Source organism: Nyctereutes procyonoides, unplaced genomic scaffold (genome assembly GCF_905146905.1).
Source record: "Nyctereutes procyonoides isolate TBG_1078 unplaced genomic scaffold, NYPRO_anot_genome, whole genome shotgun sequence".
NCBI classification, from domain to species: Eukaryota; Metazoa; Chordata; class Mammalia; order Carnivora; family Canidae; genus Nyctereutes; species Nyctereutes procyonoides.
In genome coordinates, this window is record NW_026575146.1 from 4,471,115 (window position 1) to 4,485,570 (window position 14,456).

Here is a 14,456-nt window from a genome sequence, read left to right on the forward strand (position 1 = left end):
TAGCAGGAATCTCTCCACCTTTGCAAACTTGAGCCAGACGTTGGTCTCTACACCTCCACGCGAGGCTGTGCCAGTAAAGAAGCGGAAAGGTCTGAGCAAACCCTTCATCCTGCCCCGTCTTCCCGCTCGCAAGAGTGGAGAAGCGGCTGGGGCTTACTTAGCGGACCATCAGCGTTTACGAGGCGGATTGTAGGTTCAGAAGCAGAGGGGCAGTGCGGTGTTTACTTCCACCTTTGCTCCCGCCTCCATCCCCACCCCCGCTAGCTGGCGGACTGAATCCAGAGGCGGGGTGTCCCTGGCCCGGGCGGACTCGCAGCCTTGGAACGGCTCCCCTGCCAGCAGCTACCTGCCATGGCCACGCTTTAATCTGACCAGCAGTAACAGATTCAGGAAATAATCCTCTCCCCGTCTCCCCGTCTCCCCCCGGGTTTACCTCCTTTCCTTTTCTAGTCCGTAGGTCTGTCATCCTTTAACCACAGACATAACCGCTCCCCCCCCCCCCAAAATCAAATCCAACTCAATGCAAAACAAAGCCCATCAGTAGAGCGATATCGCAGCCCGCAGCCAGGAGCGTGCACCTCATTAAAGGGTGAGAACACAAACCCCCGCTTTAATGACCGTATTTAAAATAAAGGCTTCCTGCGGCTCTTTAGTCAACCTTTTTTTGCGCTCTCAGCTGCGGGAGCAGCGGCCGCCTCCCCCCGCCCGGAGGTTGGGGTGGGAGAAATTTACCCCGGGGTCCGGGATTTTCGCAGAAGGTAATTTAAGCGCCAGCTCCACTCCCGCGGAGGGGGCGCGCGGGGAGGGCGGAGGGGGGCGGGCGCGGGCGCGGGCGCGGGGCGGGCGCTGCGGGGCGCGTGCGCATGCTCAGCAGCTCCGCTCGGCGGAGGCCCAGCTGCCGCCACCGCCGCGGCGGGCGCTGGAACCGCGGCTGCCGCTGCTGCTCGGGGCGGGCGTTGGTGTCGTGCGCCGAGGCGCCCTGTCAGGCGAGAGGGAGCGGCGGGCGGCGGGGCGGCGGCGGCGGCGGCGGCGGCGGCGCCTGAGCAGGGCAGCGGGGGCTCTAAAGGAGCGAGGGCGCTGGTCCAGCGGCGGCGGAGGAGCGAGGCGGAGAGCGCGGCGACCCAGCCCGGGCGCCCTGCGTGCGATGCCGGGCGGGCAGCGGCGCTGAGTGGCGGGGAGGCCGAGCGGCGGCCGCGGACGGAGGGCCGGCGACCCCCGGGAGGCGGCGGCGCGGCGCGGCGGCGCGGGAGCGGGAGGAAGCGCCGTGGGACTGCGGGGCCGGGGCGGGCGCGCAGCGGCGGGGCCGCGGGCCATGGACGCGGCGGCGGCGGCGGCGGCGGGGGCGAGCCGGGGCGGCGGCGCGGCGCAGAGTCAGCCCGCGGCCAGGTGAGGCCGGGCAGTGCGGGCTCCGCGCGCCGCCGCCACTGCTGCGCCGCCGGGCCGCGGGGCGAGGCGGCGGCGGCGGCGGCGGCCTTGGACCCAGAGGGTCCGCCGCCGGGGCTCGTCGTCGCAGCCTTTCCTGTTTGGATCCTCCAGCGCGTCTCCGCAGCTGCCCGCTTCCCCTCGCACGCCCACTCGGCCCCACTCCTCCGTGTCCTCCTCGGGGGACGCCGCCCTCGGCCCGGGTTCGGTTCCCGCGCCGGGGGACGCCGCTCGCCTCCCCTCGCGGGCTGCGGGGGAGCCCCGCCGAGACCATGAGGAAATTCAACATCAGGAAGGTGCTGGACGGCCTGACCGCCGGCTCGTCCTCGGCCTCGCAGCAGCAGCAGCAGCAGCAGCAGCAGCAGCAGCAGCAGCACCCGGCGGGGACCCGGGAGCCCGAGGTCCAGGAAACGCTCCAGTCCGAGCACTTCCAGCTCTGCAAGGTGAGCGGAGCGCGCAGCCCCGCGAAAATTGGGGTCGGGGTGGGGGGCAGCTCGGGCTGGTCCTGGGCGCGCGAGGGAGTCGAGTGCCGGTGATGATTAGACCGCGCGCGAATGAAGCGCCCGCTCCTCCTCAAGCAAACATTTGCTTTAGTGGGTTATTTTGGAGATTGACATCATCTTAACTCCTTTTGGGTTTTTTTTCCCCCCCTCTCTCCCCTTTTCACATGCAGCAGCCGTTTCGAGGTTGCTTCTAACGTATTTTGCCGACCTTTAACCAGCATTCTTAATGGCCTTTATAGCCTCGATATCCAAGCATTTCTCGTATAATTCACCAACTTCGAAGTTTCCTTTGGAAACAGTGTCTAGTGAATATTGTTCATCCAAAAGCCAAACCTGTTCCACTGGATATTTGCTTATCACCTTTCCCTTAGAATGCGCTAGGAAGCCTAAAAAACGAAATCACAGGGTCCTTTTATCATTATGTTTGGGTAAAAAGTTGGTACTGTGATTTCTTTTCTTTTTTTTTTTTTTTTTTTGCCTATTAATGGCACCATTGCCATAGCGGTTTGTAATTCGGAAAGAATGATGCAGCGAATTAATTCACTGGATGCTCAGTAAGAAATACAAACTTGACTTGATATTAATACTTGCCATAAAGTACCATGTGTTCATATGCCAGTTTCTAGAAATGTCTAAATACACGTTTCTGCCTTACTGCCCTAAAATTCAGGGTTTGATAGCAAAATGCAAAAATATGTGTCGTACTTATTTTCATCCTGTTAAAATTGCAAAATTTTGGGATAGAAAATTGCTTTACTGAACCCTTGGCAAAAGTAATAGTACAACAGCCTTTTTTTTTTTTCTTTTTTTTTTAGCAGTAGTTGGCATTTGACATCCGAATAAAGTAATGAAGTTCTCACACTTGAAATAAAGCATGGATTGCGTTTTTACATTAATTTTTGCATTAATTTACAGAATTTTTGACTACTGAAAACTTCAGTATTTTGGTCTCAGACTTGATAGTGTACAACACAAGTAAATTTTTTTTTCTGTAGAATATCAATATTGTAGAAAGGCAGAAATTGAAGTGTAACATTGGGAGAGATGTATACACACATATATTTTTTTTTGGTTTCAGGTTCTATGTAAATAAATTTTGTTAATGTAGATTTTGTAGGGTTTTTTTGTTTTGTTTTTTGTTTTTTTAAGGCGGTAAGTGCATGTGTATGCATTCTGCATCGCTTTTAATTGGTTCTAGGTTCTAATGTCTCTATTGACTTTTCTGTTTTTGAATTCCACTTGCTGCCTTGGTTGCTGTGATGTCACTTGCCCATCCCTAGACTGTTCGCCATGGATTTCCCTATCAACCGTCAGCCCTGGCCTTTGATCCTGTACAGAAGATCCTGGCAGTTGGAACTCAGACTGGTGCTTTAAGGCTGTATCCTTTTCATTTAATTTTTTTTTTTTCACTTTTACTGTATTCTTTCCAGTCCTTCTGTACTGCTGATTGGTTGCTTTTCTTGTTTTAATTCCATAGAAATGGTATGATCAGGTACATATGTATTGTGAAATCATGTAGTGTTGGCTTTTCCCTTGATTATACATCTATTCAGGCTATATATCGCTGGGATGTTTCTCATCTCTCCGTTTATGGTAGCTAGCTATGTCGCTGTGTATTCACATCCAGTTCTAAAGTTTTGCTGTAGTAACTACAGTCTTTGCAAGGGGCTAGAAGTTTCTAAGGGGACATCTATCTGCTTATGCTAGGAAGTGTATTGAATGGAATATGGTTTGAAATGATGTTTAAAAGCAACAGCATAGGACACACCTTAATTGCTTTTTAAAAATACTGTGCATTGGTAGATATTGAATTTATGACCTATCATTCTGATGAATTAGAGGTTGAATTTGTTTCTGACTTGCCCATTGAGAAAAAAAATTGAAGACAAACCCTGTAAATTAATTTACATAAAATTAAGTAAATAGGAAGGGTTGATATTTCTAGAAGTTTTAGAGCATTTTGTTACCATAATGCAAATGGAGAAGTATATCCTCTTGATGTTTTCCCTTTTGTTATGTTGATGTAAAAACTGATAAGTTAGCGGTACTCCAAAGCATTAGTATAAGGAGAATTATTTTTCTTGACTATGCACGAACTATAATAGTTTTGTCATGGCATAGTATAGTTTTTCCATATGCCTACTCATTCTTCAAGATCAATTTTTTAGTCTGAACAGTGGAGAATACTTTTCACTTTTACAGTATTTAATTTGAAATAAAACTGTTTGCTTTTGTCATGAAATTTAACCATAATTAAAATTACCCTTATTTTTAAACTTAAACATAAGATTTTTAAAAGCAGATGCTATGTTCATCTTTAGGATTTGCTTCTACATATTGAAGTAATGTGTTTGTAATAAGAAAAAAAAGTCACGAGATAATCACAATAGAAGTACTGTTCTCAAAAAAATAAAGAGAAGGAGGGAGTTTTACCCCCCCACATTTTCGATTTATCTGGGTCCTGAGAAGAGAGGAGGAAACTGCATTTTAGTTAAACATATGCCTTGATTTTCCTTATGATCTTTTAAAATCTTCATTTCAAAGAACTACTGTATATGGTATCAGAATATGCCTCAAGTTTCATTTATGATTAGTGTCTTATCTTTCAAAATACTTAGAACAAGTTTTCAGATGGGCTGTTGTATGTATTATTGAGTGACGTCTATATTCATAGTAGATGCCAGTAGTGCACGTGTTCAGTTGAAATGGTAGAATGTGACCAGGCTAGATCTGAAGCTGTGAATTTCTAAGAGTATGTCTAAAGGGCTCTTGCCCAAATATCTGGATATTTAAGACTGGAATATTTTTGTCTGCAAGTGTTTAGTTGTTTTTATTCCTAAATCCAGTGATCATTACCTTCTAGTTTAGAGTTCCTATTTTAGTCTTGTGAAGTTGGAACAGAAACTTAATTTTGTCATTGTGAGTACTAGGTATTTAGCAAAACATCATGTAGTGACAAGAATAGTGCATTGTTGTCACTAGATGGACTCTTTGGAACTAAAAGACTTTTTTTGTTCCCTCCCTCCCAAAAATATCATCACTGGATTAAAAGAAAAAAAGAGTTAGATCAGTTATTTTTAGATTTTACTTTTTTTTTTTAAATGGGTTTAAGTTTTACTATTATGTCAGTGTAGTCTCAATTTTCCAATAGTATATAACTTTTTTCTTTTAACAGCAAGTCTGCCCCTTTCATTTTTAATACAAGTAAATACCACCAGTGAGTCCACTTTTATAAAACCAGATCTTTTCTTAGACAAGACTGTTAGCCTTAATGCATCTGAGTAATTAGCAAGTTGACACAAAGAAATTAAAATACAGGCTTGATTCTAATTGTCAAATAAAATCAAGGGTCAGATGTCCAAAATCCTCACTTGTACATGACTTGCTTATACATTTTAATAACTAAGGACTAAATGAAAGTGAACCTATAATTACAGTTTACAGTTACACTCTAATTTTTTTTTTTTTAATTTTAACATCTCTATTAGTATATTTAGAATGGAGTCAGGAAAACTATTTACCAAACGTGTTTCTTTTTAATGAGATTTATATGAACATTCCAGAGTGATAAATTGGTTTGCCTACCAGTAATACCAGCTAGTCATTTCTTCTGTTAGGTTTAAGTTCCAGCTAAGCTACTTAAGTGTTATTTATTGTGGCTTTGATTTATAGAAAATGACTAAGACCTTTAGTCTTTTTTATTTAATTTCCACATAGTGATTTAAGATCTATGTTTCTCTATTCTTTGTTTTTAAAGCTAAACTAAAATTAATAGTTCCTAATTTCAAAACTCTCTATTGGCCTAACACGCAGACTTATTACAGGTATATTCTGTTGCTCTTGCTCTTTAATATTTTTTGCTATTTCGATTGGTTTCTTTCAGTCCTTTATTTTCTTCACATATTAGACTCTTGTAGCCTGTAATAAATTTGTCCTAAAAAGTGTCTTTGGAGCAGATATATACTAATAGATAAAGTGTTTTCTTTCCTTTGACTTGGAGCAGAAAATAGGAGATGTTTTCAGAAGTAGAATTGGGCTATTAGAATTTGCATTGCATTTCTAATCTAATAGAATGTCCTCCTCAGTGTTGGACTGTACTAAATTAATCTGCTTTGATGTATAAAAAGACTAGAGGAGAAAGTTACATTGATATTTAATGTTTACAGACAAGAATTAGTGAAAATCTGATTTTTTAAATCTCTAACTAGAAATGAAGCAAGATAATTTTAATGTTTCCTGCATTAATGTGTAGCAAGTGAATGATATTATAAACATGCTTTATGTTCAATCTTCTTGGCTTCTGAAAAGAATGTGAGGTTGGAATGTACTTACTGATAGGAAGCAGGAAAACATAAGTTTATATACCGAGTCCTGTATAGCCGTGATGTGATTTATCTTAATTCTCTCCTTTTTGTCATATAGAAATTAGAATAACTTGATTTTTATGATTAATCCAGGGTTGAAAATTATTGGGATAAAATAATCTAATTGTCTATTTTCATATCAATATCTAAAAATGGAAAAAGGTTTTAACTGAAGAATGAAGGCATTTTTAGTAATGCTGTTGTTGTCCTTATCTAGACTCCTGGTTTTCTAGTATAATTTTGAATTACTGTAACCATGGGCTACTCTGATCTTTATAATGTTTTTTGTCTAAATACAATGAAGTCATTTTATGTGTGACTTTTTCAAGGCCTAAGCAGAAAAATGAAATCTCAAATTTATTGAATTTTCTATAAAAATGTATGAGTTTTTGTTATAATTTTCAACATTATTTAAAAACCTCATGTCTTCTTGCGGAAGATACAGTAAAATAGCAATCTCTGATAAAGCATGGATTGTCTTTTAAACTGCAGTGTAATGTTGCTGAATGCAGGCTTACAGGATGATTTTTGTATATTGGAGTTCTTATTAAGTGCTAACGTTATGTTATAAACTATGGCCTGAATTCTGGTTCTTTTCTTGCCACTAAGAAATTAGATGTTTTTCAGTGTTGTTGTTGTTGTTTTTCTTCTTAAAATGAAGATGGCGTATTAGATGATTTCTTCAAGAAACAATTCTGTAATTTCAAGTGGCTATATCATTCTAGGTGAGTGTTTAAAAGAAATGGAGAATGTGATTCTTTAGAAAGTTTCCAGCCTTAAAGACTAGAAGTAGTTAAACAATTGAATTTAGAATATTATTTGGGACACTTTGGACATTCTGCAGAGTCAGATTGCAGGTAAAGATTGCAGATTGATAACATTTCTATACATTAGTAGGTAGAGGTCACACAGAGTAACAGGGAAGAGGCATTGGGGAAATTATTCTAGGCAAACAGTTTGGGCATTAGTAGAGAAGCAAATTATAGTTAAGAGGAATACTAAGGAGACGGTTTGGAATAGTGATCCTATTTCAGTTGGAGACAGAAATAGGAGCCAGTAGGTGGAGAACCTTGAATGTTAACATGAGTTATCTGGATATTATGTGGTGAGGAATCATTGCAATTATCTATTTATTTTTTGGTCATGTGTCTCTCAGTAGTGGTAGCATTTTGGGCTGGATAATTGTGTGGGTTTGTCCAGCATGTTGCAGGCTATTTAATATCCCTGGCTTTTACCTATTAAATGCCAGGGTTGCCCCTCCTGTCAGTATGGCAGCCTAGACTCACACAGTTCCAGGTGTTCCACTGGACTTAGCCCAAGTTATTCATCAGTTATATAGGATAATCCTACCTAGGTTATGAGATTGGCATCAGGATTAAATGCAGTAATGCTTTTAAGGCCATGCAGAGACTGTTTTGGTGAATATTCAATATATGATATTATGAGAGTTTTTCCGTAGTTTTAATATTCAAGACCTTCATTATTTTATTCCAACAAATAGTTGTTGAGAGGCAACTAGGTACCAGGCACTGTTTAAGAAGTCTGTAATTTCATTTATTTTTATAGCTAATGTAGTCTTTTTAAAGAATCTTGAAAAAATACTGTTTTTTTTTTTAAGAGTCTTTCAATGGCTCTGTTCTTCTCAATCACAAGGTTTCAAAATTACTATTGAGATGTGATAGGATAATATATGTGAAATTTTCATGCACGTAGTAGGCGATAAATGATTGTTTAGTGATTTTGCACTTGTAAGATAGCATTTGAATGTTAGACTTGCTGCTTATTAGCTTTATTTTGTAAAACAATTACAGTATTAGAAATCTGATTTTTGTTCAGATTACTTAAAAATGAAAGTTAAAAGTGAAATTTATCTGGAATTAGGCCAAATTTGTATCTCCTCTTCTCCGCTGCTACCCTTTTTGTCTGTGGAAGAATCCTAGTCATTTGGAATTCTAGCTCTAGAGGAGAAACAAGGACTTTGAAATACTTTTAGTTCTCAACTCTTAACTCTTTATTAAAGAGGACTTTGTACAAAAGGAAGCATGAGTACTGTGTCAGCAGTAGGTTGAGATTCTCAGCATGAACTACTGCAGCAGGAGGAATAGGCACTTTTACCTTAGAAACAACCAGAAACGATGCCTGGCTGGAAGCAGTTACTTTGCAGTGAATTTCTTTTTGAGGGAAACAAGGTATGATAGAATCTGAATGGAATTGAAAATTAGAGAATCAAGTCTGCTTAGTAAGCCTTTCTGCCTTAAGTAGATGGGTTTTTATTTGTTTGGTATTCTTTGTTTTCCATTTATTTTTTTTTTTAGTATCATTACTTTGAAAATCATAACCTGACTTTGCCGTCCTGAAGGGGAAAGGTAAAGGATTTCGAAGATTGACTTTAGATTGGTGTTCTAGTCTTCAGACAATTGTGGTTAAATTGGCTAAAATGTCTGGGCTTCAGTCTCCTTCTCTGTAAAATGGGGAAATTGGGATGCGTGATATCTGGAATTCTTCCAGTTCTAGGATCTTAGAATTTCTTTTTCTGTGGACAATTTGGGAATGCTCTGAACCATTTCTGTCTAGAGGGGTCTTCTAATTAATTGTTCTGAGTACTTGTTAAAGAGAGTAAAGTATTAGATTCTATCCCTTTGGGGAGCCCTTTACTTTGTATCTGTTGATTGCATTCAAAATCCAAGTCCATAGATGTACAAATGTAAACTTTTGTTTACAAAAGGGAGCCTGAAAAAGCATATGAAAAACATGCTCTTTTTTCATTGTTGAAACACAACTCACATTGAATACTTAAGATACTAGGTTATTGCATTTTTATTGTATAACAGATAAGGTCTCATTATGACATAGGAAACTTGGGTATTTTAAAAATACTGTTAACAAAGTTTACTTTTCCTTTCTCGGGTGTAAATAGTAAGGATATAAAATTAAAATGAAATTACATAAAATTACTACTGAGTTTTGTTAATCTTAAAAGTAAAACTGTCAATTTTTTACCAATAACAGATGGGTTTATTAGAAATAAAAGAGGATTGCAACCTGAAACAAACCAGGTTGCTGCTGCTGCTGCTGAAAACCTGTAGACAAGTGCAGGGAACAATGGATAGGAACCCTTTTTTTAAGGAGAAGAGGGGTAAGTTGGGAAGGCATTTAAGAACTATATTGGAATAAACCAGGAGTTCAGTGCAGTGGCTTCTCATTGGTGGAGCTATTGCCTGGGGTGGGGAGTGGCAGTGAGGAAATGAGGAAAGTGTCTCTTCCTCTGGCTGGAATAATAGAGAGGTATCCTCTGTGGGATCCCATCCATTTCTTCCTGTTAGCTCTGCAACTAACTACGAGTACTAGGGCCTGAGAACTCCCCTGCCAAAACCTCCTAACTCCTCTAGTGAGGTTTCCCATTACTAATTTTCACAGTTCCTAATCACATGATTTTATTTTTATATAAAGGACTTAATATAAAGACTGTTGAATTGCTGGTATGTAATTTGAGTGCTAAATTTGGTAATTGTTTAGTAACTTGGAGCAGTGGTAGCTAGTAACGTACATGTAAATGATTGGACTATAGGGGTGCACATCACTAAATAAAAAGTAAGCTTTGGTTGTTTGGCTTTAACTTCATGCTTTGGAAGTGACACATTATTTACAAGAATAAAGTTAATCATGAGTGTCAGTTTTGTTTTGTAATGTTTAAATGAGAGTTTCCTGCCATGATTTGGCATATTTGTCAGAAGGTATACTCAGTATCTTGGGATTTAGATAATGAAATGTTTTTGTTTGACCAACAAGGTGCTTGTTGCCTTGATTTGTATGAAATAAATGGAGTCCATGAAGGACTACCAAAAGGTACTTGATACTTCTCTCTTCTCTTAGTCACATATGACTCAAATCAGTCTAAGAAGCAGTACCCTCTGATTTAACTACTCAGACTTCTTCCTGTAAAGATGGTTATGTTTATAATTGTCTTAGACTTTAATCTGAACCTAATTGAACCTATTTCTAATTTTTATTTGCAACAATAAAGAAGAAAGATAACCAACTTCCATATATTAATGTTATAACAACATTTTTGAAGAATTTAAATACCTAGTAGTTACTTTTGGATTTAGTAATATCAGTTGCTTTAATCTCTTACTCTCTTGTGTTTCATTTTAAAGAAATTTTTGCATACTGGTTTTGTTTACTGGATAACTTTTTTCTTTGGCTGTGGAGGGTAAGTAGAGGAAAGAATTGTTGACATGGTTTACTTCTTAAATACTCACTGTTCATCAAAGGGTCATGTATTTCGTGATTCCCTCAGTCTAGAATATTATTTTCCCTATTAAAACAATTCTTATCTTTAAAGCTCAGTGCCTTTGTCTTTGTGATTATATGATTTAATTCCATTCCGAGTTCCACCCACGTAGCCATCTTTTTCTTAATTCAGCATTTAAAATCTAAATTTCCACATTACCATTCTTTGTAAGTAATACGTAGATATTTTAACTGGCTAAAATTAGACCTTTTTGAAATTATAGCAAAAATATTGAGTAGTATCTTCTCTTAAAACAACTGTCAGAAACATTACTGCATACGAGAAGATGCAGTGGAGTTTAAAGCAATGCAAAACGGAATTAACCAGTAACTGTTTTATCAAGAGTCCAGAAACTAGGGGTGCTTGAGTGGCTCAGTTGGTTAAGTATCTGCCTTTGGTTCAGGTCATGACCCCAAGGTCCTGGGATTGACCCCTTCATGGGGCTCCCTGCTCAGTGGGGAATTTACTTCTCTCTCTCTGCTGTTCCCCTGTTTGTGCTCTCTCTCAAATTAATGAAATCTTAAAAAAAAAAAAAAAAAAGTCCAGAAACTGGATAGTAGTTGGCATACAATTCTAAAATCACAACAGAAGGAACACAGAATCTTTTAAGAAAAGATTTATTTATTCTAGAGGAGGGAAGGGGGAGGGACAGAGGGAAAGAATCCTGAAGCCGACTTCCTGCTGAGTGCAGAGCCCCATACAGGGCTTGACCTCAGGACCTTGAGATCACCACCAGAGTTGAAACCAAGAGTCAGCCAGCCACTCAACACACTGAACCACCCAAGTGCCTCAGGAACACAGATTCTTCAATGATCAATAGATTCTCTACTAAATATCCTACAGAAGATAGATATGTGTGTACATTCAGATACATTTAAAATACTAAAGATCTAGAGTCAGCAAACTTTTTTTTTTTTAAAGATTTTATGTATTCATTCATGAGAGACACACACACAGAGAGAGAGGGAGAGGTAGAGACACAGGCAGAGGGAGAAGCAGGCTCCATGCAGGGAGCCGACACGGGACTTGATCCGGGTCTCCAGGATCACACCCTGGGCTGAAGGGGGCGCTAAACCGCTGAGCCACCCGGGCTGCCGGAGTCAGCAAACTTCTGTAAATGGCTGGATAGTTAAATGGCTGGCTAGCTTTTTGTTTCTGACAACTACTGCCAATGTAGCACAAAAGCAACCATAGATAATATGTGGAGGAAGCAGTATAGATGTGTTTTAATAACATTTTATTTATAAAAATAGGTAGTGGGGTGATTTGGTGCACAAGCTAATGTTTTTGGTTTTTTTTTTAAATTTTTTTTTGTTTTTGTAATCCTTGTTTTAAGTCATGAGGCTGCTTTGCTTTTAAATCAGTAGTGGCGAGGAATGCTCAGTAAGCAACTACTACAGGCATTTTTTTATAGTTAATGCAGGTATAATTTGTGAAACTTAATCAGTTTAAATTTAACCTTTTAGTTATAAATAGAAAGTGATTTAAGAAAAAATTAGTAATTCTTAATGACGTGCACTTCTACATGCTAGGTTAAATTACTTTTGTGAGTATTTTTTGGTCCTGTGGAAGAGGCTTTTTTTTTGAGGTAAGGATTAATATGATAATGAAGATGCTTAACTAGGCATCTGTTGGGGGCAGTTCAGCAATCAGTTCTATTAATGAAGTATTCAGCTTGTTTAAGACCTTTACTAATCTAATTTTAATTAAAAATGTTTGCATCTCTAGCTTTTAAAAATATTTTCATTAATAATATAGAGATGTAGATACAATTAGATTTATTTTTTTATTTTTTGAAAGATTTTATTTATTTATTTATTTGAGAGAGTGAGAGCATGCACACACAGGCCAGAGGGAAGGGCAGAGGAAGAGGGAGAAGCACTTCTCTGCCTAGATCCCAGGTCATGCCTGGAATGGTGACCTGTGCCCAAGGCAGACACCTCTAACTGACTGAGCCACCCAAGTGCCTCTAGATGGATAACTTTTATTTATTTATTTTATTTTTTAATTTTTTTAGATGGATAACTTTTAAAGATAAAAGTGAATGTAAGCATCTTACTAAAATACTACAATTTTTTAGTTGTCTACCAGTTTTGATGAAAAAAAATAACAGTTTTCGTTTGTGGAAGAAAACCTGAAAAATGATGTATTTAAGAAAAAAAAACCTCATAAAGTTCCTAGAAGCAAATTCTTCTTTAGAGTTAGATATATTGCATGTCCCTTGGGAAGACTGTGTGCTACTTTAAATGGAAACTGAAATTACATCTTTTTGAAAATTTTTTTTTTTTTTTTAATTTATGATAGTCACAGAGAGAGAGAGAGAGAGAGAGAGGCAGAGACACAGGCAGAGGGAGAAGCAGGCTCCATGCACCGGGAGCCCGACGTGGGACTCGATCCCGGGTCTCCAGGATTGCGCCCTGGGCCAAAGGCAGGCGCCAAACTGCTGCGCCACCCAGGGATCCCTGAAAAATTTTTATAGTTCACTACATCGTTTTCAAGTAGCAATAAGTATAGATAACATTTCATTCAGTAAATAAGGCTAATTTCTACTTTATTCTATTTCTCTAACTGGTGTTAGTTAAGCTTCTAGAAGTTGTTACATTAGACAAATAAATGAAATGATGGCATGCTGAGCTATAGCTTTTTACAGGTGCTATGATTTAAAAATGAATGTTGAGGGGCTCCTGGCTTTCTCAGTTGGTAGAGCACGTGACTCTTGATCTCAGGGTTGTGAGTTCAAGCCCCACATTGGGAGTGGAGCCTACTATGAATGAATGAATGAATGAATGAATGAATAAATGGATGAATGAATGTTGTTCTAGAGTAACTTAGATTCCCTTACAATGGAAAATACAAAGAGGTTTTAACTAAAAAAGAGCTAATATTTTTGGTTTTATAATTCCTCATTTGAAAATTAAGTTTTGTTTAGCACATGTTATTTGTAAAATACATAGTCTTAGAAATAACATGGTAGCTACTGTTTAAATAATGAGATTTTTTTATTTGAAATAAGGGATTTTGTATATCCCTAGTTTAAATTTTGTTTGTGTTTTCCTTTCAGTAAGTGCTATCTAGAATTTTTGAAGTTTTCTTGGTGAGGTTGTCTATTGAAGAATGATTAATCCTACCCTTTCTCAAAACTACATAATCTTTTCTTGTAATAGCAGTACCTCTGCTTTTTCACAGCAGTACTCTGCCAGAGGTGACTATAAATCTAGTGGCATCAGCTATTGCAGTACTTTCTGCTAAATTGCTTTCCTTTTGTGTATTTTTTTTCTTTTTGTCTTTTGAAAAGGAGAAAAAATGCTGGAGCAGACTTTTCATCTATTCAGTCTCTATACTGTATTTTTCATAATGGGTTGTATTTTTCTTTTAAAATTCTCTTTGCCATGCTTGAGAAAAGAACTTAGCCATTAAGCATCTGAGAATGGATTCTGGGATAAAAGATTGTTTTTACCTGATATGTCAGAATGTACATTCTTTCTTGTTTCTCTAACTCAGACCACTATTATGACTGTATGTCTCATAAACTGAGCAAGTGTTTCATTTCAAAGCATATTTATATATTAAAAGCTATTCTAAATAATTACCTGTGATAATAAATATAATTCATTTTATATTTAGAGACAATCCTCACTCCAAAACGGAATAATAAGAATGAAAAATTTTCAACATCTCTAATTTGTTTACCAATAATAAAAAATTCTTATTCAAAATAATAGTGGAAGAGGTAACTAGAGGCCTGTTTTAACCCGTGAATACTATAAGTCTAGATGCTGTGGTTACTTTTTGTTTTGATATTCCTTTCAGTCACATGAAAGCAGTTAACTGACATAATTTTCCAAATACCACTGGACATATATTATAAAATGT

General features: G+C 38.9%; 1 protein-coding gene across 3 annotated transcripts in view; it reads left to right on the plus strand.

Annotated features, from left to right (window-relative positions):
* Positions 1 to 1,428: 1,428 nt before the first annotated feature.
* The window catches only part of STXBP5 (syntaxin binding protein 5), a 166,615-nt gene continuing 153,587 nt past the window's right edge, over positions 1,429 to 14,456 (plus strand). For 2 of the 3 annotated variants that reach the window (XM_055310078.1, XM_055310079.1), the window contains exons 1-2: positions 1,429 to 1,865; positions 3,206 to 3,303. In XM_055310078.1, the coding sequence (XP_055166053.1) occupies positions 1,695 to 1,865; positions 3,206 to 3,303 (269 nt within the window). In that variant the 5' untranslated portion in view covers positions 1,429 to 1,694. The remainder of the gene's footprint in view (positions 1,866 to 3,205; positions 3,304 to 14,456) is intronic. The other variant, XM_055310080.1, reaches the window with a different exon arrangement.